General features: G+C 48.8%; 4 protein-coding genes across 4 annotated transcripts; 2 read left to right on the top strand and 2 right to left on the bottom strand.

Moving 5' to 3' along the window:
- Positions 1 to 2019: 2019 nt before the first annotated feature.
- Positions 2020 to 12848, bottom strand: VKORC1L1 (vitamin K epoxide reductase complex subunit 1 like 1). Its single transcript, XM_015880493.2, has 3 exons — positions 12526 to 12848; positions 4829 to 4938; positions 2020 to 4194 (listed from the first exon to the last, which is right to left on the bottom strand). Exons 1-3 carry the CDS (start codon positions 12717 to 12719, stop codon positions 3968 to 3970), a joined length of 531 nt encoding a protein of 176 aa, XP_015735979.1. The 5' UTR covers positions 12720 to 12848; the 3' UTR covers positions 2020 to 3967.
- Positions 12849 to 12930: 82 nt separating this feature from the next.
- Positions 12931 to 15370, top strand: CHCHD2 (coiled-coil-helix-coiled-coil-helix domain containing 2). The gene is made up of 4 exons (XM_015880494.2): positions 12931 to 13082; positions 13804 to 14029; positions 14618 to 14774; positions 15140 to 15370. The coding sequence occupies exons 1-4, from the start codon at positions 13033 to 13035 to the stop codon at positions 15148 to 15150; spliced, it is 444 nt and encodes a 147-aa protein (XP_015735980.1). The 5' UTR covers positions 12931 to 13032; the 3' UTR covers positions 15151 to 15370.
- A 778-nt stretch (positions 15371 to 16148) lies between these two features.
- PHKG1 (phosphorylase kinase catalytic subunit gamma 1) lies at positions 16149 to 20888 on the top strand. Its single transcript, XM_015880486.1, has 10 exons — positions 16149 to 16255; positions 16970 to 17079; positions 17525 to 17700; positions 18027 to 18081; positions 18535 to 18600; positions 18828 to 18991; positions 19400 to 19490; positions 19684 to 19837; positions 19918 to 20043; positions 20569 to 20888. Exons 2-10 carry the CDS (start codon positions 16997 to 16999, stop codon positions 20818 to 20820), a joined length of 1167 nt encoding a protein of 388 aa, XP_015735972.1. The 5' UTR covers positions 16149 to 16255; positions 16970 to 16996; the 3' UTR covers positions 20821 to 20888.
- On the bottom strand, positions 20250 to 24941 carry SUMF2 (sulfatase modifying factor 2). The gene is given in 10 exon segments (XM_015880489.2): positions 20250 to 21469; positions 21743 to 21905; positions 22340 to 22424; positions 22559 to 22614; positions 22951 to 23101; positions 23276 to 23320; positions 23673 to 23787; positions 23869 to 24025; positions 24219 to 24276; positions 24278 to 24941. Coding segments are annotated over 10 exon segments (1062 nt in total). The 5' UTR covers positions 24404 to 24941; the 3' UTR covers positions 20250 to 21363.
- Positions 24942 to 24945: the final 4 nt, after the last annotated feature.

Raw genomic sequence — 24945 nt, 5'->3', positions numbered from 1 at the left:
AAACAAAATTACAGTACTGACTTTAAAAACAGTTTCTAAGGCTCAGACTGAGTCCATAAAGGCCTCTGATTGGGTTCATTCAAGCTCTTATGTTCGGACTGCATGAATGCAGCATAAGAATGATTGCAGCAAGACATCCACAGGTAATTTCTACATTTATTTTTTTTTTTTATATACCAAAAAGTTATGTGCAACAAATAGAATTCGTACATATTTACATTTGTTTGACCTGTTAGCAAAATCTTATCCTAAGCCTGCAATAGAGAATCTCTCCATCTATATATCGATAAAAGGAACATCTGCCCAATGTCTCCATTTAAAGGGATGTTTAGTTTGGAGTTTAAAGCACTGGTGATAAATAGTTGATGGAACACACTATACAGAACACACACCTAATATTTAGGCCATGCTTAATACGGTTTTATGGTAACAGAATACTTCACCTTTTCTGGACCAGTTTTGTCTAGATCACATTTAAACAATGTTGGCAGATCTGAATTATTAGATCTCTCCTTAAATTTAACCAGTATGAATTAGGAGACCCAGGCGCTGCCCGAAGCACCTCACCAATCTCTGAACAATCCACAGACTGTACAGCAGAAGGCAAACGCGTACTACAGGACGCTGAAATCTCCTGCTAAGAGACACTCGCTGTCATGTTAGCTATTGGAAGCGGTAGGGAATGTTTTGTTGGCGTTTCTTAGCATTGCAAACACTTTACAGTAAGAAAGAACACTTGTTTCCTAAACAAGACTTGGTCTTAAGAGTTTCAAGTACCTTACAGTAAGAGGATTTCAGGAATGTTTACTTCCTAAACAGCTTTTGGGATGAAGTTGCTCTTCCTTGAATCAGCCCCTCCCTGCAGGGCTTGAGAGCCAGGCAGGGCTGAGGGCAGCAGCCCAAATCCAGAACCACTGTATCTTTTCGCCCTCCATTCTCACGGGGTTGAAGCCTTATATAACCAGCATCTGTATAACTGTCTCCCCTTGTCCCTCTGCCAGACCAAGTATTATTAACTAGCATTTAGGTGTACCACTGTATCCCCTAAACTTCCCTTTGTTTTATAAACGTTAAGTTCATATAAATCACATCTTTGCTATGACACTTGTTCTGGCTGAGGGTGGCAGGCAGGAGAACAGTTGCATGAAGCACTCCTCTGATTTCTATCACGTTACTAATGGCAATCTGAGCCATTTTACTGGAAGAAATATGCTGTTTCTATCCTTGGTAGCAACGAGGAAAAAGTCAAAGATCCAGATGCAAAAAGGTCCAAATTTTTACTGCTAGTATTAAGTGCCCTTCATTCAGGCCAACTGCATTTCTGAAGCATAAGAAAGTAGAAGAGTTAGGGCCATTTCTAGCAAATCGCTTCCAGTAAAAAGGAACTGCAAGAGAAGCACACAAGACAAGAGAGTTCACAATTAGGATCAGATGTGCAAGACTGTGCACAAAGTACAGCGGCAAATTCTTCCAGAGACCAAACAGGTTTCCCATTTGACCCCTATGTGCACACAGACATGAACTGCAGACAGGACTGCTGAAAATCTGGCCCTAAACAATTTTACTAAACAAACTGAATTAACAGACTATGCCCACACAGACAAGCACAAGACACAGTGAGTTAGTCAACACCGATACTTCCCACTGATGGGGCTTTGTTCCTATTTGTTTTTTTCCCCTTGGGTGTGCATTACACCCTAAAATTGGACCAAGTAATCATTGATTACACTTGTCTCAGTTGCTGCTTGCTCGGAGCTATTAGCATTGCGACTAACCGTGTCAGGCAGCACACGTTCACCTCTTCCTTCAATGGAAAGATCCGTTAGTGTGGATCACAGGAATGCACTGAAATAAATCCATACAACATATGAACCAGTGATACTGGTGATACCGCCTCGAGGCTTCTAAGAGCACAGAGGAAAGCCTTGAGGGACCAGTTCAGCATCATTCACTCCTCTCATGTCAGAGTTCAAGGCATTTGAGAGACAGAACTAAACATCAAGACAAGCTTTAACTATACTCTGGTCAATACAAAATGCATTTAATGAATTGTCTAAAACCGTTAGACAAGAGGGACAAGTAATTTAGTGTTACATGCAACAGATGTTACTCATACCACAGAACTCTATACATAAAAGCAGTTTCCACCTACATCCTTGATACAAACCAGATAATTACTTCAGTAGCAAATACTATTTTGTGAATTCAACCTAAAAACTCTATTTTCTCTACTGAATACTGTATGTTTCACAGTCAAGTTCATCCTCAGCATCTTAGTGTTTGTAATCCACTTAGCCATACAACGTAAGTGTCTTTCTGACATTCATGTTTAAGAAACAATCCTAAGATTAGTTAAACTCATTCTTTAAATAAACAGGTACGCAGTTGGAATTCTTTGTATTTAGAAGCTGACAAGGGCAAAAAGCAGCACAGCACCAATTACAGAACGTAGCTGAATATTCTGGTGTCACAGAGTTCCAAACACAAGCGTTTCACTTTTCCAAATGGTGTCACTGACTTCCTATCACATGGGTTTAGTATTGCTACCACTTCTCAGTCTAAAAACTAAAATAGGTTTCTTAATACTTCTCTGTGTCCCAGCAAATTCGCTGGGGCTTTTGTTTGTTTGTTCACTTTTAAAGCAAGGACACTTCTGTCTGCCAAGTTCAACACTAAGTATTTGGTTTAAGATTTTAAGACAGAAGGCACTTTTAACATTCGGCTTCAGAATACTGCGAGCAGAAACAGCATTACAATTTTGTTCCTTTGTTTAAATCTGCAGTTTAATTATTTTTTTTTTTAATTAGTTATTAGAAAGAGCAATGATAGCGCTGCATCAGATTTCCATTTCAGGAGCACGTTTACTTATCCCACCAAACAGATTGCCCTTCCAAAGGATCTTGTGTGTGTCAGGCCTAAAGTTCACTTCCCAATATAGCACAAACCAAAGATCCTGACAAAGATCAATTCAGTATCTGCTTATTCGGAGCACTGCTTGGTTATCCCGCTCAGTCAGTGGTTTCCACTGCAGATTGCAATCCTATACTGCAGCATTCATAGAACATCACACGTTAGTAACACTGCCTGTTTGACCGCAATTCAAAATGAAACAGCACTGCGAGGAACAAGAGCACTCTTTGATACACCGAGAGCCCACACTGTATCTCATATCCTGGTGGCAACTTTCTATCGACCACACTGAGCTATTTTCATTCTGTACAGAAATGAATGAAATTGTGGCTTAATGAACACACTTCAGGTTTCAGCTTTAATTCCATTTTCAATAGGGAACAAGGGAAATGGAACCAAACCCAACCGTCATTTTGTGAAAGCACCAGCAGTGAGTGCCCCAACACGGTGCTCCACAGAGGTCACTTCTTCCATCACATCAGTTGAGTGTTAGCTGAACGCTCCGAAAGCTCCTAGGCTAACAAAACTGATTGTACAGTGAGTTCTCCAGGGATGAAACCAAGATTTCTAGTTTTATTTACAGCGTAAGTCCTACTCAAATCGTTAAGTCCATCAGCTAGAAAAAAAAAGAATGTAATACACAGACTGTAAACATGGCAACATTAAATATCATAATGCTATTCTAGAATATTTAATGTCATGATCACATCTCGTTATACCTGAATTTATATACAGGATATTTTATAGCAAGTGTTACCCACTTTACAAGTGGAGGGGGAGGAGAGAGTCTAGGTTTTGCTGTGGCTAGAACTCCTTCAAAGTAAAGTTAAAGCTTGTCTTTGATTGCTTTACAGCTTTCTTTCAAAACCACATTTAAATTGAAGATTAGCACACCAAAAAAATAATAATAATAATCTAGGGCCCCTTCCAATTTCTAATTAAAAATTCAGTTATGAATCTCAGGGAAAGCGTCTGATATGGAGAATAAAAAATTACTGCAAAATAAACTTAATGGAAGTTGGGTCTTCAGGCTGTCAGTCACAAGTTCGAACGGGCGCTACTCCTGTTTGGGTTGGAGCTGCCGTTTCCAGGCCTCGTTCAAATAAACTAGTCGTTTGTAGTTGATGATAAAGAGAATGAAGTTCAGCAAATATGTGATGACGCAGACAATGCAAAATTCCTTCAGCACGAAGTACAGAATGTACGCCAAGTACAAGGACCCTACTACAGACACTATGGAGGATGTCATGAGGATTAGAGCTGCTACTGCACTTGCTGTCATACCTGCAACAAGAGAGAAAGAGTTACTACTGCTGCTCTCCTTCCACCTTCCACAAAGCACAAAGCACTGCAGTTCCAGCTCAAGGCTGCTCAGCAAGTCTGTATTACATAAAAGTCGGTTTAATGTACCACGAGCTCAAGATGGCTGACAAATCACTACTGGGAGAGAGCTGCTACATTCTGTACAACAACCCTTTGGTGAGAAGCATGTTGCATTTAGCATCTTCCATATTGCTGAATTATGGGAAAGTTACAGGTTGGTCAAAGTACGGCTGCCCGCATAACCAGCTGCAGCACGGTGCAGTTCCAAAGCCATGCACACACTGTTACATCGCATGCTGCCCATATTACTCCTGCAAAACTTCCAAATTCCATTTCTCTTTCCTCTCTTTTCTACCCTCAACACAATGCTAACGGCATCTAAGTGAAAATACCAGTGCAACATCATTAACAACAGCAGGAGAAAGTAAGATTGCTCTTGTTAGCATTTGGGCTTTTAAGCCCTCTGCACAGATGTAGCATAAGACAGCTAAAAAGAAATCCCTTGCATTTTATCTGGTCTCTTGCAGACTGTGCAATGCATAACATGCTCCTCTTATCACCACAGACCTGTTATATAAACCGAATTAATACTTACCAAGTAGCATTTGTAGTATATAAAACACGAGCCCAAAAACACTGTTGGACTGATTTATTGCACTGTCCTTTCCAAAGATGGAACCCAACAGACCAAATCCTCGACCCCATCTGTAAAAACAATGAAACATTAATTTGTATATGGGCACCTATTGCTTTGCATCAGTATTTTCAACTCATCACTGTCGAGGAAAAAGAAATTAAGAAGTTACATATATCCCAACATGACACGGCATCCCATATGAAGATCAGGGTACCTCCAAGCAGCCTGCAATAGGCTGTGCTCCAGGTATAACTTTATCCCACATACTGCTGATGGAAGTTATTTGATACACCAAGAGCTATGAAGCTCACAAAGCTGCAGCTTCACCAAACTCCAGCTCTGCTTCCTTGGGTTGTAATTCAAAGCTCATTTACCAAATAAATACTTTCTTCCTCCAGCAGTTTGCTCCACTACAAGAGTTGGATGGATGCTCCCTTCATCTCCAGCTCCATGATAATGGCAGCACTCAGTAACTAACCTTGTGTGCTTCATCTGTGCCAACAGAAGGGCAGTTTCTACATCTAGACAAAGCAAAGTTTGCTCTCCACATATAACAACACTGCTGATGCAGATCACTGTAGATCTGACACCACCACAGCTTCCTACATGAGAAAGGTGCCGCAATAAACACAACAGCTCCAAGACACCGCATCACCTCAAAGCCATTTGTGCAATGTTTTCAAAGCAAAATCAAATTTATCATTTTAACTCAAGCTCAGTAACTGTCCTGTGCATTTCTTTCCGGGACACTGACCAGAATTATGCTCTGATTCCTAGCAGTTCTTACTGCACACATGGAAAAAGGGAAAACCACCAAACTTTTGGTCTCGAGTCCTGTCAATGACTGAAGTGAAACCTCTGCACCAATTTAAAGCTCCAACCCAGCACAGAAAAGACTGAAGGTTCTGATCCTAGGGTTATTCTGGAAGTTAATAAATTGTTCCTAATGGAAAGATAATGAGTTCAAACCCTGCCCAACAGTCAGTGTCTCCACATGATGATGCGTCCAGAGCCACAAGAAGGTCACAGTGTGGTAAAAGCTTTAACCACAAGCACAAGTTCATTAAGGACCTCATGGGCCCCGTGGCTGCTTTAAGGACATCGTTTATTGCATTTCAGCCTGCAGAGTTCAGCTCCAATCTCATCCCACACAACTTCAGGTGGCTGGGAAGCCTGGAGCTTAAGACACAAAACACCTTTTTAGCTTGATGAGGTTTAAATTGTGAGGAAGCTTTGCCAAAGTTTTCTACTGAAGAGGCTCAATCATTCCCTTGTTCCCACACAGCTCCTAAAAGCTGCCAAAACGTGCTATGAACCAAGTCAGCATGCAAGCAGTTGGAGCAGAGACTGTGATAAAACCTTCCTTCTCACACCTAAATCCCAGCCACTACCCCTGATCTGTGTGTGATAACCCAAAGCCTAAAATCACACAGCAAACAGAACCAGGAGACAGACTGCAGTGCTCACAGGGGGGAGAAAAGAAATTAAACATCAATAAAAACTTAACCAAGGACAAAGGTTACAAATTGCTCAGGGTTCTCTAGGGAACTCATCTTTCTTACAAAGCGTTTAACTTATAAATAGTTCTTATAAGTCTGGTGTTTGTATTGGAGTGAGCTGCAGTGCATTGATTGCAGTTTGCACAGCAGCTGAAACCACAGATGAACGTTGGTGACTTCCTGGCACCCATGGGCTCTGCTGGGGAAACAAGGCTGAAGCCGCCTGTGTGATTCATGGCAATGATGAGCACACATGGTAAACCTGCTTTTACCACACCCAAGTTTCACTGCTGTTACAAAGGAAAACAAACTGCACACTGATCTGAACCGACATCAAGGAAGTCCTAAGGTAGACCTCAAGGATGTCTTACTGTGTGTCTCAGCTACCTGTGACGGCAGCTCCATCCACACAGCCTGCCTCAGCTTTCATTTGCAGTTCTAACTTTGAAAGCTCTTAAAAAGATCCTCCATTTTTCAGCACATGGATCCAAGAAATCCAAGACAAAGCCACGTTCGTGTGCTTTCCCAGCATCTAAAACAGAATAGGACAGTGATTTTTATTCACACTATATATTCCTTCTACCAGAAGTCTTGAAAGTCATTATCCCCCCTCTAAACAGCCCCTTTTGGTTTCTGACACTGACAGAGCTCATTGTATTGAAAGTTTAAAGCAATATTTCTATGCACTTGATACTTCTTTTCTTCCTCAGTTAGAAATAAGGTCATCTTGATCCACTGGTGTCGTACCTCCATTAAACCAGGTGCTGCTCAATCATTACCTCTATTCACTATTACGAACATCCTCTGCATTCCAGAACTTACTGGATGCCCCCAGCCCATTCTGAGTGCATCCTTCTGACCTCTGTGACATCCTCCAGCACTGAGATCCCAAATCACCTCAGTTTCACTTGGCAATCCTTAGCTCTCATGGCAGGAGAGGAACCAAGTGCTGCATGTTCATGTTGGCATGACAATAACCAGCCTAGGTCAGGTGAAGCCCAGGTGGCCTCAACACCACGTCCCTGTCATTGGAGGTGCCCAGAACAGGGCACACACACTCGTGCAGCTGATATTCTCCCAGATATCTTGATAATGCTGCCACACTTTGAGGGGCTAATGTTATCAAATGGCACAAGTGAGTGAAAACCTGAGAACGTGGAGATTGGTGCAGCAGCAGCAGCAGCAGCTTTTCCCAGCACTGTTCTCTCCCAGTGTTTAGGTTTGCTGTAACGAGAAGGGCAAACAAGAACGAACAAACCAATGCTATTTTCAGAGAACTTTAAGTAAAGAAGCCAACACCTGGTTTTTGAGTAGCATCACCTCATTGAAATCCAGTCGTTCCACTATGACTGTCCAGAAACCAATTCAGATCATTTACTTACAAAAAGAAGTAATCCTATACTTCACAAGTGCTAAGTTCACTTCCTTAAATGCCACCCGACCTCTGAGATAAGTGACAGCACAGAGTGAAAGCTCCAAGGAGGGGAGCAGAGCTGCCCTGTGCTCACACCTCACCTTCAGCCAAAAGCTGATGTAAAGGTCAAAGGATATGGAGCGTTTTAATGCCAAGCAATGGGAAGGAACTCTGGTGCAGCTTCTTTACAGCCTCACTAGAGGATTTCGGATTAAGCCCAGTTTATTGTTACAAGGTCATTTAGGCCACTCCAATAATTGTAATAAATTAAGTAAAAGCCTCCAATTAAAACCCACAAGTAAGGAGATTAAAAATCCCTATTTGTAAGCTTGCCAAGAGTGCTCCACAATCTTGATTCTTCATTTCACATTTAAATCTATCGGCCACATTCACCATCATCAGCTCAGACTTTGTCCTATACATCCTTCAGCTCTGTATCACAAAGATGATGCAGAAAACCTCAGCATCCAGATGAACCCAGCCTGGAACAGGGAGCACTTAACGACCTGCAAGCAGAGTGCATGGATGAACTGGTTATTCACACTATCTGTATGTTCACAGATGTGCGCCCACCATGGCACATTACACCACTCTCAATGTGAATTCACCCCTTTTACACTAAAGCATGAGATGAAATTCACATCACCAGCAGTTCCTGCAGTCCCTGCAGCCCCTCCCAGCTCGTCTCCTCCAGCCTCACCCAGTGGAATCCAGCACGCTCCAGTCCTGGCAGAGCCCTGTTTGCACATACAACCCTTCAGCAGTTCAATCAAACTTGATCTTTTCCCCATGCAGAATCAAATACGCCTGACAAAAACAACAATGTGGCTCAGATTAAAGAAATTACTGCCTAACAAAGACGCACAGAATGACACAAAGCGACCAGGAGTGAGCAGACAAGCACAGCACTACCTGCACCATCCCTGACCACAGTCACTAACAACTGCAACTGTCAACTTCAAACACAATGAAACATTTGCTGTGGGTAGAGCACTAGAAAGATGCTGGGACAGGAGGAACTTGCATTAAAAGGGAAGATGCAGCAGTGCAGTTGGACTCAGGCATCGCAGCACTGAAGTGCTACATCACAAGACAACAAAGCAACACGTCAGCATGAAGCTTTGAACAGGAAACCCCTAAAACATCATCTATCGAACTATGGCCAGATGAACACATACTTGAAACTCTGAGTAAGTTGGCTAAAGGTAGAGACAAACACTGAACCCAACCCCCTGCACAGCTGGTTGAAAGCTACACACACAGCTGAAGGTACAGTGCCATGTTATTGCCCATTCATGCCAGTTATCCTGAGGCTGTATTAAAGCTGTTACAGCATTAACGTATTCTGGGCTACAATGCTTCCTTCAATAAAAGCCAGCCGTTAATTTGCTGGGCCCTGCAGGTGCCTTAAATCAATGAAGAGAAAGCAGCAGCGGCCACAGGACCCAAATCTCCACGGCACAGCAAAGAGCAAAGCAAGGAGCCCAGCATCTCCATTGCTACTCAGTGCTGTGTTTCATTTCAAGCCCTATCACTATCCAACCTGACATGTCTGTTAGTTTGATTTCCTCTGTGAAGCCACTATACCAGCAAAAAGGAAAAGATGTGTCAGGAGCTGCTACCAGCCGGCTTCATTATAAGTAAAGCCATTCTTACCACTTCATTTTTCTCAGACACAAGAGATCAATTCACTTACAACATCCACAGCAACTGCCAAAGGAAAGCATTTCTATTCCCTATGTCTTATCACCACTTAGATAACGGCAGTGACCACTATATAGTCCACAGCTGTTTTTCTTTCCAAACCACCTCATGATAAAAGCCTGAGACACACCTGACCACGAGCGTTCAGAATAATAAGGGACACTGGGAAGCTCTCTCTCCTCTATAATCTTCTGCATGAGTCAGTCTCCGATAGCAGATTTCCCATGCTCCTCCCTCTGCGTGCTGTTAATCTTCACAACATCTTTCCTCATCCTTGTGCCAATATCAGGTTTGGCTCAGAAACAAGAGTTGGGAATAACAACAGCTTATTAGAGGAAAAAAAAAATCCTCCCCAAAGACCAGCACTGAGTTCCAAACCAACTGAGCTCAAAGAAAAAATACACCAGTTTATTCCAATTATCCTATACAATTCACGTTAACACCAATACCATGACTGTGCTTTATCCAAGTTCCATCCCCTGCTGGAGCCATCACTGGCAATGTGACCATTTTGACCTTCCAGGTCCCATTGCTCCCATTAACAAACCTGCCTTAAGTCACACGACTGAAGGAAGCTGTGCATGCACCTGTGTCACCCCTTTAACTCTGCAGAAACAAATCACACGACCAGCTGTGCAACCATCACTGAGAAAGCTCAATGAGAAGAGTCCAGAGCTACACGCTGCATACCAGAAAGCTGGAACAGCACACCTGAAATCCTATTACCCAGGTGAAGTCTGAATTTCCTCCTAGGAATGAAGTTTCTCATTGTGGCAGCAACGAGAGGCACCGCATTGGAGGGGGAGAGGAGAGCGACTGATGGAAGGGATGCTGTGGCAGCACAGAGAGTCGGGTTAATTTCTTCCACTGTTATCCTTCCTTCAAAGGTTCATAGCCTGCCCTCTCGTCTTGATTTTAAAGGAATATCCCTTTCTGGCCTGTGGCCGTACACAGCTGAAAGCACATTCCTCTCCAAATATGGTTTGACTGCACAGAACTCGCATGCTCCTTCCCCACAAACTCTTCTTACCACCTGTTTCCATTACCACCAGAGCTACCCTGACATTTGCAATACTTCAGTCGCTAAGCAGGGCTCTCCTAGCAACTGCTGGGGAGATTTCAAGTCAGATCTTTGTGGATCTTATCCCCAAACACTCAGATTGTTATTTAAAACTCCTGCACTGAAGTACTGACAGGTCTTACCACGGCATTACTAACCAATGCTATAATTACCCAGCATTATTCTCTAATTATATCTTTAGCTATTTCTGATTATAACCATTTTGCTTTTGCAAAGCGCTCGGTAAACATACATTAAATCTGCTATTTGAAATTCCCCATCTCAAGGGCACTCCTTACAGTAACAACAATCCCTGAAGGACCAAGAACAGAACAGACCACAACAGGGGGCTCAGAAACCCCCATTATCCTCCTCTCACCTCTATGGTGGCGGTGAATGACTGTGAATTACTGACAATACTCACTTGGTTTAACCTCAGCAGCCCACACCTAATGCTCATTTACAAGTTGAAGTTACCATGCGAGCGTATTGAAGTCCTCTTTCTGTTTAGATTGAAACTGCTGGTGTTTGGACCACTCTGAAGCAGCACCATGAACAACCACCTTCACAAATTAAACATCATCTGACCACAGAATGAAAGGCAAAGGCACAGCCCTCACTCAGCCACAGCAGCCTCCTTCCAGACAGCAGCGGATTCATCTCTCTGTAACTCAACACACAGAACCGATTTCAGCAGAAGGATTTCCACGTATGTTTCATCTATACAAACCAACCAGCATCCACATCAGCAGGTCACTCACATCTCTCCACCACTTTGCTATGGCAATACCTGTGTATGGAGTGGGATGACTGAGAAAGAAGAAACCTGATAAACCCACGTAACATTCAAGGATTCATCCGACTGAAGGCACAACAAATAAAAGGGAAGTGCTCACTACATCCATTTGCTGAAGGACCCCAACTCTCTCATTCTCAGCTGTCCACCCATGTACGTGCTTGTATGTCTTTGTTTGCACACAGAGCAGCCTGCATCGCTCTGCAGTCACCTCATTCCTCCAGCTGAAACACAGCTGAGGCTGTAAGGCAGCCGGACCTGCAGCACAGCGATACCCAGCAGAGCCTGCACCTACAGCAGGCTGAGCCCTGCCCTGCTATCGACCTTCAGCAAACAGCTGCCACGTTGATCACTGCAGGGAATCCCACAGGATAAGCCAAGATGTGAGCAGAGCTTTTCCTCTCTCGATGAATCCCTTCCCGTGCATCACACACACACGTATTTACACACTCCCAGGTAACAGCACGATGAACAAGCACTTTGGATTCGCCGTTAACACCTCGTACACCACACTGTGCTGTGTGGGCCCCGGGCCGACTCACACCCACCGGTGCTGCCCCATAGCCTCAATGCGGCCCTAAAACAGTGCCGGGAACGGGCAGCACAGCACGAGGCCCTCATAGAATCACAGAATGACCCGGGTTGGAAGGGACCTCAAGGATCATGTAGTTCCAACCCCCTGCCTGGCAGGGCCACCAAACATACACCTTTACTAGATCAGGTTGCCCAGGGCCCCGTCCAACCTGGCCTTGAACACCTCCAAGGACGGGGCATCCACAACCTCCCTGGGCAGCCTGTTCCAGGGCCTCACCACTCTCCTAGTGAAGAACTTCCCCCTCACATCCAACCTAAATCTTCCCTCTTTTAACTTAAATCCATTTCCCCGTGTCCTGCTATTGTCAGCTCTTTCCAAGAGTTTACTCCCCTCCTGGTTATAGGTTCCCTTCAGGTATTGAAAGGCCGCAATGAGGTCACCCCGCAACCTTCTCTTCTCCAGGCTGAAGGCCTTCATCATCATCATCATCATCATCACCACCATCACTATCATTATCATCCTCCTCCCGCTCATCCCATCTCTCCGTTCCCATCTCACCCCCCACATCTCATTCCCTCCCCCGGCCCTTCCCCTTCTCCCCGTTCCCGTCCCGTTGTGGCCGGTCTCTCTGCCGTTCTCCCCCTCACCTGGAGGTGATGGCGGCGGAGCAGCGGACCCTCTCGCTGAGGTCGCACAACGCCTGGTAGTGCAGATCTCGTCCCTTCTCCCTCTCCAGGTGACAGGCGTACAGTGACAGCAGGATCCCGGCCGCACACACGGCGGATCGAGCCACCCGCTCCCATCGCGGCACCGACACTCTGAGCAGGACGGGCGCCGCCATCTTACCCCCTCCCTCCGCCTCAGCCCGCGACGCGCGCCCGGCGCCCACCGGCAGCGCACGCGCGCCTTCACCTCATTGGCTGCCCGGGAGGACACGCCGGACGTGGCGCTTCGCGACGACGTCACGTAACGTCGGTGTGGGGAGGGGCGGGGAATTGCGCCCCCTGGTGGTCGGAGGGAGCGTTACAACCTTATGGCCGCCCCAGCGCCCGCCCCTCCGTGCGGAGGAAGTGACGCAGCGCGGCGTGTTCTGACCTTCAGTGTCTGCTCGGTTCCGCTCGTGTCCCGGTTCTCGTCCCGTCTCGTTGCCCGCCATGCCCAGGGGGGGACGCAGCCGCTCGTCCCGCGTGGCGCCGCCCGCCAGGTGAGCGTCAATGGGCGACCGAACAACCAGAGCTAATGATCGGGTCACACCGCACCACGCGGGACGTGTAGGCCGCAAAGGCCTCGCAGCCATGGAGGGGGATGACGCAGATGGGACGGGGCTGTGGAGCGGGTGGGAGATTTGATGGGGGGGTGTATATAGGGCACTATAGGGGGTGCATATAAGGCCCTACATGGGGTTTATATAAGGCCCTACATGGGATGTATATAAGGCCCTATAGGGGGTGAATATAAGGCACTATAGGGGGTGTATATAAGGCCCTACATGGGGTGTATATAAGGCCCTATAGGGGGGTGTATAAGGCCCTATAGGGGGGTGAATATAAGGCCCTATAGGGGGTGTATATAAGGCCCTATAGGGGGCGTATATAAGGCCCTATATGGGGTGTGTATAAGGCACTATAGGGGGCGTATATAAGGCCCTATATGGCGTGTATATAAAACCCTATAGGGGGTGTATATAAGGCCTATATGGGGTCTATATAAGGCCCTGTATGGGGTGTGTAGGCTGTTAGGCAGGATCTGTTGGAGAACAAGAAAGAAAAACAGTCTGCAAACGGCCCCTGCGCTGTGTGAATGACTCCCTGGAACACCACGTCCTTGCATTGTGTGTGTGTGGGGTCACACGAATTGGAGCTGCCGCTGTTTGCTCTGTGAGCTGGAGGCCGCAGCCCTTTGTGATGGTCTCTGTTTCCCCACAGCCGGGTGCCGCAGATGAGAGCAGCGCCGCCAGCTCCAGCCCCAGCACCCGCCAATGCTGTGGCCGCTCCTGCCCCAAAGCAGCCCGGGCTGATGGCACAAATGGCCACGACCGCGGCTGGGGTCGCTGTGGGTTCGGCCGTGGGACACACCATCGGACACGCCATCACCGGAGGCTTCGGGGGAGGAAGTGCCGCTGAGCCCGCGGGGCCTGATATTACCTACCAGGTAAGGAAGGCACCGCTGGGTGCTGAGCTGGGGTTAACCTGGGAGAGCACATGCAATAGGTCCAAGTAGTTGCTACAGGGTTAAAAGCTGCACAAAGCTCTGGCTGGGGATTCTAGAGCAACGTTCTTGACTCAGCCTCCAACTTCAAGTGGTTCAAAGGGTCACACATGCAGTGTATATGGATAGCAGCACACACAGCGTGTTGTTTTTATCCCCTTGTGATTCACAGGGGACTTCTATGTTCCAGGTCTGGTAATGATGAGATCTACTGCAAGATTTTTGTCCTGCAGTCACTTCTTGTGCTGCTGAGACATCAGTACAGTGCTATTGGCACATCAGTACGGTGCTATTGGCACATCAGTACGGTGCTGTTGCCTTGCTCCGGTGCAATCCAGACTTACTTCAGTGTGTGTAACCTACACAACTGCTCAGCACGCCTCATGTCAGCACTGGAACCTTTGTACTTTGGCCCATAGGTTTCCATTTAAAAAGGAACATTCTGTAACAAAAACACAGGGAAGAAGTGCACTGAGAGCAGCACGGGGTATTACAGCTCCATGGTGCTTACAGAGGTGTGTGCTGTTTTAGGAACCCCAGGCTGCTCAGCCTTCCTACCAGCAGCAGCAGCAGTTTGCTCCTTGCCAGTATGAAATGAAGCAGTTCCTGGAGTGCGCACAGAACCAGACTGACCTCAAACTGTGCGAGGGCTTCAGTGAAGTGCTGAAGCAGTGCAGGTTTGCTAATGGTAAGTAGACAGCAGTGCCAGCCCAGTGCTCTGATGGGGGAGGACAAGAAGCTTCCAAACACAGGTGTCTGGATTGCTGAAATCTTCATCATGTCAGCAAATATCAGGGGGTGAGGGGGGAGGTCTGAGCCTGTGTGTGCATTATAGCAGGATGATGGAATAGTTTGAGATGGAAGGGACCCCAAAGGGCCATCTGGTCCCACTGCCTGCAATGCACAGGGACACCCACAGCTCCATCAGTGCTCACAGCCCTCCAGCCTGACCCTGGGGGTCTGCAGGGATGGGCACCTGAGTCTAAAACCTTCTAAAATCTCTCTGGGTCTAAAACTTCCCATGATTAACTGCTGTAACTTCTTGCCTTCCAGGTTTAGCTTAAGCCTCCAGACCGAGGCTGCTGAAGACCACCTTAAAGAACTGACCTATGAATGAAAAAGCTTTGCTAATAGCCTAAAGCTCTCTGATATCTTGTTACTTTCGTGTAGTCACGCTGTTGTCTTTGTGGCCTCATTTCTGCAGTAGCCTCTACAGCTGTGATACAACTGCAAACTAATTGAGCACAAAATGGAAGTAATGATCAATAAATTGTAATGAGTTGATTGGGGCTATTTCTTAATTACTGCGTTGAATGGGAGCGAGGTGGTGTACAAATAAAGGTGTCCATGGAGGTACCTTGCCCTGGGGGGGGGTTTGGGCTGCTGGGTGAGTTGAGTTCTGAAGGTGAGCGGGCAGGAACTGATTTTAGCAGGCTGAGCACGTTCCCAGCCCTGCTGGCAGGGAGGGCTGAAGGGCTGGAGCTGCAGGCTGCCAGGAGCAGCTTTGGCTCAGGGTTTGGTGACTGACATTTCCTGCACTATTTGAACCCCGGGGGCAACTTGTGCTTATTGCAGAGTGTGGGGAGGAGGGAGGTTATGGCTGACTGCAATGCTGGGTGTGCAGCAGGTCAGCCCGCATCCCATCCTAGTTCTGACTGTGTCCTCTGTATTCAGTTTAAAGAGGCTGAGGAAATGCCATCCCTCTACATGAAAGCTCTGCGTAGCAATACACACTTCCAAGACAAAATGGCTGAAGCACCATCTTAAAGGGAACTCGCAGCCCCCAGTAACACAACTCCTTTACAAAGACCCTAAAAAATACCTTCTTGTTTCCTGAGCTGCTGCGCTGTGTCCCACCGGCTCCTCGGAGCCTCATCTCTGTGCAGCATTTCCTGGAAGAGAACGGATCAAATCAGAGCTTGGGGCCGCCCCGCCGTGGAGGGACGGGGCAGAAATAACGGGGGCAGGAATAACGGGACAGGAATAACGGGGGCAGAGATATCCACCCCCCCCCCCACCCCAACCATCCTCCGGGCCGCTGCGGCGCTGCGCGTTATTTTCAGCGCTGCTCCGCTCCTCCCCCTCCCCGCGCTCCTCCTCCCGTCCCGCTCCGTTTCCGGCCCCGATGGCGCACGGCTGAGACGGCGGCGCTGCGGGAACCGAGGGGAGGTGAGGCCGGACCGGGAGCTGAGGCCGCCGGGGGGGACGGGAGGGCGATATGGGGCGATACAGGGCGGTGCAGCTCAGCGCGCACTGAGACCCCCCTCATTCTCTCCATCCCCCATCGATGTTTTCTCTGCGCCGCGCACGTAGGATTTGAGCCCCAAATGGGGTCAGCGCTTCTCCCAAATCTCCCATCAGCTGCGTTTTATGGCATAACGTACTAATAGCACGCGTTAATCGGTGTGCTTACTAATCCAAAGCAAAGCAAGCGGTGTCGGATCGCCCCCAGCCTACAGCCAGCCCTGCAACCCAATGGGGGCTGCTGTCAACAACGAGATGTGGGGCAGCATTGCCTGCAAGGAGCAGCTTAAAAGGGAAGGAAACAAAGTGCTTCTAAAGGGAGGTTCGGGGTCTGGGCGCTGCTGGCACCCACATTGTGTTGCCCTGCCCGACCCTGCAGCTCGGCCCCAGCTGACCCCACCGTGCTGGCAGCGGCTCCAGCTCTCCCCTCCCTTCCCTTTTCATGCCATTTTCTCCTACTTTTTCTCAGCCAAAAGCCATTCGGGACGGATTTCTCATAATAATCAGGGGAAAACAATTAGTGTTAGAACCAGAAAGAACAGGGCTGGGAGGAATTGAGGTGGATCTCACAGCTCAGCGGGTCCCTGGGCAGTGCCATGGGTTGATGTTTTGGGTCCATCAGAGCTGTTCTCTCCCCAGCCCAGTTCCACCTGGCAGCACCCAGCCATGACAAAGGAGGAGGAGCTCCCGGACTGGAACACATCCAAGGAGTTCTATGAAAAATATGAGCCCAAGGAGGTTCTGGGCAGGTAAAGTTTGGTTCTGGGAAAATGTTTTGCTTGATCACAACAGGAATCTGATCTGATGGGAGCCCACAGCACCCACCCACGGGTTAAAAATAGCATGAAGAAGCACCTTCCAGCTGCACCAAGTTTGTCCCCCTGAGCCAGGAAAGCACCACGGCCCCAACGTGTGTCTGTGCTGGGTGGGGGGAGCCCAGACAAATGGTTTGGGGTGGAAGGGATCTTAAACATCATCCTGTTCCAACCCTCTGCCAACCCACGATGCCCCAACTTAGGACCCATCCCAGGAGCTCACACCGCATCCCTGTTAGTTCATAGAGTAGAAGGGACCCATAAGGATCATTGGGTCCATCTCCCAGTTGTGGGAAAACGATTCCATCCTGATCCTCCATAGCATGTCATGCAAACAGGGGTGGGAAGTACCTCATTGTTCCTGGGCTGTTCCTGGCAGGGGGGTGAGCAGCGTCGTCCGTCGGTGCATCCACAAAGTGACCAGGCAGGAATATGCGGTGAAGATCATCGACATCACAGCAGGGAACATCTCCCCCCAGGAGGTGCAGGAGCTGCGTGAGGCCACAGCCAAAGAGATCGACATCCTGCGCAAGGTCTCGGGACACCCCAACGTCAGTGAGTCGGGGCAGGAGGGTTTCTGCCACGTTTACTCTTGGAGGTTCACCCAGGACGGGCTTTGGGGTGATGGATGTCAGAGCTCTGTGGGATCCATGGTCTGGCATGAGGTGGAGAAGCTGCTCAGAGCATCCCCTGCTCTGCCTCTGCCCAGCCATCTCCCTCCTGAGCTCCTGATCAAAGCATTAATTAATTCACTTAATTAGTTAATTCACTTAGCAATTAGATCAGCAATTTTTAGGCTGTTAGTGGAAAGGAGCTCTCTGTGCATGGGGTGTGTGCTGAGGAACACACTGCACAGAGCTCACAGCTCCATTTCATTGCAGTCCAGCTGAAGGACAGCTATGAGTCCAGCACCTTCTTCTTCCTGGTGTTTGACCTGTAAGTACCAGCTCCCATTTGCCTCCATTCCTCCACATTTCCACCCTGCTTTTTTCTATGGCCCCAATGGGCAAAACAGGGCCACGACTGGGTCTTGCTTGAGGTAGGAGGGAGCCTGCTCACTCAGCCTCAGCTCTGCTCCCTCCATCAGCAGCAGCTCAGGTTTCCCCATAACCTTTGGTGGGAGCTTGGGGTTATTTATATGCCCAGCAGGACCAGGGCTGGCACAGCGCCGTAACTCGTGGCATCATGATGAACCCATTGGTCCCTTCCAAACCCTGCCTGCTCTGTGCACAGCTTTTCCTCCTCCTGCCTGATATTTTGCAAGATATCAAGGCATCTTTAACCCTTTCCTATTAGCGTGTCAGCTTGTCATTTTGTGCAGCGAGCACCAAAGGGGCAGTAACTCCTGGCAGTCCCTGGCTTGAGGCTGATTTTCCCTCCTGCACGCAGGATGAAGAGGGGGGAGCTCTTCGACTACCTCACCGAGAAGGTCACTTTAAGCGAGAAGGAAACCAGGTAAGGCTGAAGTTGTGCTGCAAAACCAAAGCCTGAGTTCCAAGCACAGTTGTGCAGCCAGCACAGTGTGCATGGACAAAACGCCACCCGGTCTGTGCCTCTGTGCTTGGGTGTCAAGGCTTTTGCACAGGGGCTGAGCTGTGCAGCCCCTATTCCTGTCCTTGTCCCCATCCCCAGGAGTGCAGTGCTAATGGGCACTGGGAGTAATGCTGTCCCCCCCTCCTTAGGAAGATCATGCACGCACTGCTGGAGGTGATCGAGTACCTGCACTCCATCGACATCGTGCACCGCGACCTGAAGCCGGAGAACATCCTCCTGGATGACGACATGAACATTAAGCTGACAGACTTTGGCTTCTCCTGCCAACTGCGTGAGAATGAGAAGCTCAAAGGTGGGTGTGCAGCACTGACACGATGCCCATGGTGAGCTGGTGCGGCCCCTCCAGCCTCACTCCTTCCCATGATGAAAACACTACAGAGTTCTTCCCACTATTTTATCCTCCAGTTGACCCTCATTGCTCCATTCATCAAGTTTTTCCCCCCTCCTGCCCTGCAAAGAGCAACATAACAACAGGCATCTCCTTCCAGCAGCATCCCCTCACTGCTCTCCTCACTATTATAACTCATTATAACTCACCAACTTAAGTCAGCAGCCAGATGCACACAAGCTGCAGCCACTCCATGCCAATACCATCACTGCAAGGATCTGACACATCTTGTTGCCTCTCTGGGACAAACTGCTTCAGCGTGGCACGGTGCTCCCTGTGTCCCTAAGGGGATGCTCTGCCCCTGTTTTGCAGAGATCTGCGGCACTCCTGGCTACCTGGCCCCCGAAATCCTGCAGTGCTCCATGGATGATGAGCACGAGGGCTATGGGAAAGAAGTGGACATGTGAGTGAGGTGCCCTCAAGTCTTTGGGGTGCTTGCAAAATGAGCATGGTTTGAAGCACTGCAGGAATCGCTCCTTGTTGGGACCAGCTTTAGGGTTTGTGAGGAACTGAATAATACACCCCACTGCCTGCAGTGTGGGGTATGGATCCTTTGGGTGCTGCTGGAGCTGGTGTGTCCCGCTGGGTCCCTGCAGGTGGAGCACCGGGGTGATCATGTACACACTGCTGGCTGGCTCACCTCCCTTCTGGCACCGCAAGCAGATGCTGATGCTGCGGATGATCATGAATGGGGACTACCAGTTTGGCTCCCCGGAGTGGGATGATCGCTCCGACACCGTCAAGGACCTGGTGGGTGCCGAGAAATGGGGAGATACAATGGGGAGCAGGTGGCTGGGATGCCATGGGATCAACCCGGTGCTGTCCTGCAGATCTCCCGGTTCCTGGTGGTGGATCCACAGCGGCGGTACACAGCGAGGGAGGCGCTGGCACATCCCTTCTTCCAGCAGTACGATGTGGAGGAGGTCCGACACTTCAGCCCCTTCCGGAAATTCAAGGTGAGGCTGATGCTGGGAACAGGGACATGTTGGCACCCGGAACTCAGGAGGAGAACATGGGATGGGTGTTCTGGCTGGGTAGGGAGAAATGGTGCTCAGTGGGGTTGATCCGTCCAGGATGGGGACGGCTCCCCAAGCACTACTTTGGTATTACTATGTCAATCACAGCATTGTCTATAAGATATGCAGAGCACTCAGGAACACAGTTACTGGTCTACAAGTAAATACCATTACTTTCATGCATATACAACCCAAAAGGAGAGCACAGTGTGTGTGTGTGGGGGGTGTCAGTCTCCTCTCCCAAGCAACAAGCAATAGAACAAGAGAAAACAGCCTCAAGTTGCACCAGGGAAGGTTTAAGTTGGACATTAGGAAAGAGTTCTTCAGAGAGAAGGTTAGGAACAGACTGCCCAGGGAAGTGGTTGATCCCCCATCCCTGGAGGTGGTTAAGCAACGTGCAGCTGTGGTGCTCAGGGACAGGGCTGAGTGGTGAGCCAAGGTCCCAGCTTTCCCCTTCCCCCACAGGTGATCTGTCTGACTGTGCTGGCGTCCGTCCGCATTTACTACCAGTACCGCATGCTGAAGGCAGTGACACGGGAGCTGGTGGTGCGGGATCCATATGCACTGAAACCCATCCGCAAACTGATCGACGCCTGCGCCTTCCGCACCTACCGGCACTGGGTGAAGAAGGGTGAGGCACAGAACAGGGCCGCGCTCTTTGAGAACACCTGCAAGGCTGTTCTGCTCACTCTGGCGGCTGAGGAAGAGCTGTTTTGATGGCAGCATCGCTGCTGCTTGAGTTGGGTTTGCTTAGAGTTAAGGCAAGTAAAATATTTCCAAATCAACCAGTGAGGTTTTGATGCTTTTTCTTATAAGCTACTGGCCTCATGCTATAGGTGCAGACGGCTGTCATGGTATAGCCCAGTTTGGGTTCTCTCCAAACTTGATTTGAGATGTTGCCCTCAGTGGAGCAGCAGATCCTGCTGGACACATGAGATGAGCAGTGCCTGGCAGGATGTCCTCAACCCGCTGTGCTGGGGCTCCTGTGCCATCAGATTTGGAGTTGGACTCGCACAAACAGGCCTCTGATTGCCACAGATACACCAAAAGGAGACATGTAATGTCTGCAGCACCCACGGCCTGTTGTTTGCAGTCGCTTTGTTTGCAACCTGGTGTGCAGAAATGAGTTTTAAGCCAAAAGAATTTAGTTTTTGGTTTTTTTTTTTAAACAAACTTCACTGGTTTAATGAAAATGGTTTCTGGGGGTTACTGTCCATCTCCACAGGAGAAACTGCCCTCAGGTTGTGGCAGGAGCCCTCCTCAGAGCTCAGGTTTGGTTCTGCTGCTCTTATTGGTGTGACTCGGGATGTCGGCAGCGCAGCGGAAGCTGAGGTTGTCGGAGGCTGAGTCTGGTGTGTTCCCCATCCTGGGAAAGATACCCCCGTTAGGGATCCTGCAGTCAGTGCTCAGACTGGCGAATGTGACCCTGCGTAACGTGTTCCCACTTAGCTGAGTTTTAGAAAGGTGTTTTAGTACTTGATGGAAAACAAATTATTTGAGAAGCAATTAGGAATTAATTTATAGCAGTATCCATAGAGCTTTTTCCTAAATGCTTCTCAACAAAACTAGATAGGAACAGCCAAACAAAGTAGCCCCTTATGCAGCTGAAGGAGAAACCACAAGCAGTGCTGGCACTGACCTGGTGGTGATGCAGGCTCGGTGGTTTGCAGACCCATCTACAGTGTCGATCCACGAGGCTCCTCTCAGCACACGCATCACCTCAGCATGTGGCCGGGGAGGGCCTGGCGGTGTGTACTGCGAGGCCGTCCACTCCCAGGTGTTCCCCAGCAGGTCATAGAGCCCTGAGACAGAAGGTTCCCACAGAATCAATACTGTTGAAGAAGATTTCTAAGATCATGAAGTCCGACTCCACTCCACCCCATCATCCCAGAAAGATCCCACCAGAACAAGAAGCTCCTCACTGTACTGCAAACCAGCCCCTAGGTAGAGCTGGACCTTCAACTGTCTCATCTTACATGGTCCCCATCATTTTCCACCTGCAGGAGGGAATGGCATTTGCTGCCCCTCCAGCACACCTGCTAACAGGCATGGGATGGCACAGTGAAGTGCTCCAGCTGCAGTAACAACACTTTCACTGAGCTCACTCACACTATCAAGATGGGAATGAGATCCCATTTCACATTAGAAACTCCGTTACAACTATGGGGTTTATAATTAGTGTGGAAAGGTGAGCAGATAAGAACCCAAAGAGCTGGGCAGTGATGCCTCTCCATACCGTAACTGTTCTGAGGTGAGAATGCTGCCACTGGGGACACGCCATGATAGCCATCCTCAGCTGTGTCCCCCCTTGGGAAGTCACCCTGGGGGAGGAAAGTTGACATTAAGCAAAGGCCCATTGCAGAGAAGAAGAAAAGTCCTGTTTCTTAAGCCTAACTACACTTAAACAGTGGAAATAACTCTTTGTTGGGGAGCAAGACAGCTGGTGGGAGCTCACCTGCCACAGGTTGGTGCGGTTTGGCTGGAACTTGTTTCCCCAGGGATACAGCCTTTCTGTCAAGGGAAAAGAGAGCAGTTATCCCAGGATCCTCTCATTTGTTGTGGCTGCTGTTTCCTGCACACTTGGGATGCTTCTATACACCCATCAAATGGCATTTAGTGCTTCGCTAAGGGAGGCGCATTGAGCCACTGTTTATCCCATTTATTCCAAGGCTGAGAGAGGTTGTTCAGTCTTCAGATCAACCCCTGGAAACATCTCTGTATGGAGGCTGAGGCATCTCAAAGGGACAGACAGGAGCTGGACTCAATGATCCTTCTGGTTCCTTCCTACACAGGATATTCTGTGATAGAAAGCCACTAGGTGTGGGCAGGGAGGGGGTGCCTACATACGCTCCAGCCCTCCCCGGGCAGCGAACTCCCACTCCTCCTCAGCTGGGAGCCTCTTCCCCTTCCAACTGCAGAATGCCTTCGCGTCGTTCCAGCTCACATGCAGCACTGGATGGTCCAGTCTGTCTGCAATGCCAGAGCCTGGACCTGCAGGCTGCAAATTGCAGTGATCTTCATCAGTTTAACTCATCATTAAAAAATACAAAGAAAACAAAAAAGGAAAAGGATAGAACAGAGCAAGGTGGGGAGCCTGCACAGAGGAACCAGGGGTGCTATTTTCCCCTTGGTTTTAGGAAAGAACTCACCACCATGCCTGATTCACACCCACCTGTCGCCAAAAAGCCTTCTCAACTGGCAGCCACCAAGGAGCAGACTGGGAAAAGAAGCAACATCACATTAATACTGTGCTGCCCCCCTCCTGCCCCCAGATACCCTTCAGTCATCCTCCAACAGCGCAAGGGAAGAGAATGTGTTAGTTTGGGAACTGTTTGATCTGGTTTACTGTGAATCACAGAATCATTAAGGTTGGAAAAGACCTCTAGGATCCCCAAGCCCAACCCCACCCCACTGACCACGTCCCTCAGTGCCACATCCCCACAGTTCTGGGACACCTCCAGGGACTCCACGCTCCCTGGGCAGTCACTACTTCCCCCATCACCGAGATGTCCCCACACTGTCACCCACGTACTGAACCCTCTTCATCTCCCTCCAGGCTTCAGATTTACCTCCAGTTTTTTGGTGACTTTTTTTTTCAGCTCTTCTGATACGAAATCCTCAAAGACAAAACTCCAGCCAAACGCTTCTGCTTCAGTTTTGTATTTCTTTTCTCTAACAAACTCCCTGGCACAAACACAACACACTTAGGTACCCGTGGCAGAGCTCTCCAAGAGCTGCACCAGCAGCCTTATGACAGCAGCTCACCTGAAGTCCCTGTTGGTAACAGGGAACTTGTCCATAGCGAAGGGCTTCACTGTCACCTCCCGGATGGGCCCATCCTGGTCTCTGCTCTGAGTGGAGCTGGAGCCCATCTGGAACTTCCCCCCGGGCAGCTGCACCATGTGCTCATCATTTCCAAACGCTGAAAGGGAAGCAGTGAGTACAAACATTAATGGGTAAATCTAAACAGCACAACATAGCAATGGCAAAAAAGCCACTTCACATGCTGGATATGCATTGCAAATGACTGCAATTAGCATTTATATAGACCTGCTTGTGTTTGTTTTAACAACGTATTGTAATGGTTTCCCAGCCCAGCAGTGCTCCCAGCTCACCCAGCAGAGCGCGGCCGCAGCCCAGCACACAGCAGCAAAGCAGCACCGCGCTGTGCATCTCCGTGCGAACAAAGCCGGGCAGCACCAGCAGCGCCCAAAGCAAAACGGAACCGCACGGCTCTGACCCAGAAGAGCTTCAGGACGGGGAAGTGTTTCCGGAGGAAGAGATGCCATTTCCCCCCCATGCCACGCCTACTGCGTGTGCTTTTTCCTTTCTTTTTAAAGAAAAAGATATTTTACGTTGCATGTAATTGTTGATATTTCACTTCCACGCATGAAAAGCCCCCTACTGCCCCCAGCTACCGACAGAACCACTGCACCAGTTGTGCTTCATGTGCCAGAACAGCGCTGCTACCCCATAGCACCACAGGACATGGGTATCCCCTCAGAACCCAACATCTCCTCTCCTCACACTGGATAAGCATAAGCAAGATAAACATCCTGACTCCCCAGCACTAAGTCCACACAAACCCAGCACTCCAAAAGGAAGCGTCCTGAACAGGACTTCCAGGCCATCCTCTACCCCAACAACTGGAATCAATCACAAAGACCAAGTACTGGAATCAACCACAAAGACCAAGTACTGGAATCAACCACAAAGACCAAGTACTGGAATCAACCACAAAGACCAAGTACTGGAATCAATCACAGACCAAGTACTGGAATCAATCACAGACCAAGTACTGGAATCAATCACAGACCAAGTACTGGAATCAATCACAGACCA

Source organism: Coturnix japonica, chromosome 19 (assembly GCF_001577835.2).
Source record: "Coturnix japonica isolate 7356 chromosome 19, Coturnix japonica 2.1, whole genome shotgun sequence".
In the NCBI taxonomy this organism is placed as follows: domain Eukaryota; kingdom Metazoa; phylum Chordata; class Aves; order Galliformes; family Phasianidae; genus Coturnix; species Coturnix japonica.
The sequence above is the reverse complement of the archived record's forward strand: the minus strand, read 5'-3'. Positions and strand labels throughout refer to the sequence as shown.

Bases quoted from the DNA above. Each gene is read 5' to 3' on its own strand.
- VKORC1L1 (XM_015880493.2), bottom strand. From the start codon at position 12,719: ATGGCGGCGCCCGTCCTGCTCAGAGTGTCGGTGCCGCGATGGGAGCGG. The intron at 4,939-12,525 runs GTGAGGGGGAGA...TTGTTTTTACAG, and splicing joins TCCGCCGCCATCACCTCCAG to ATGGGGTCGAGGATTTGGTC. The intron at 4,195-4,828 runs GTAAGTATTAAT...CTCTTGTTGCAG, and splicing joins TATACTACAAATGCTACTTG to GTATGACAGCAAGTGCAGTA.
- CHCHD2 (XM_015880494.2), top strand. From the start codon at position 13,033: ATGCCCAGGGGGGGACGCAGCCGCTCGTCCCGCGTGGCGCCGCCCGCC. The intron at 13,083-13,803 runs GTGAGCGTCAAT...GTTTCCCCACAG, and splicing joins CGCGTGGCGCCGCCCGCCAG to CCGGGTGCCGCAGATGAGAG. The intron at 14,030-14,617 runs GTAAGGAAGGCA...GTGCTGTTTTAG, and splicing joins GGCCTGATATTACCTACCAG to GAACCCCAGGCTGCTCAGCC.
- PHKG1 (XM_015880486.1), top strand. From the start codon at position 16,997: ATGACAAAGGAGGAGGAGCTCCCGGACTGGAACACATCCAAGGAGTTC. The intron at 17,080-17,524 runs GTAAAGTTTGGT...TGTTCCTGGCAG, and splicing joins CCCAAGGAGGTTCTGGGCAG to GGGGGTGAGCAGCGTCGTCC. The intron at 17,701-18,026 runs GTGAGTCGGGGC...ATTTCATTGCAG, and splicing joins CTCGGGACACCCCAACGTCA to TCCAGCTGAAGGACAGCTAT.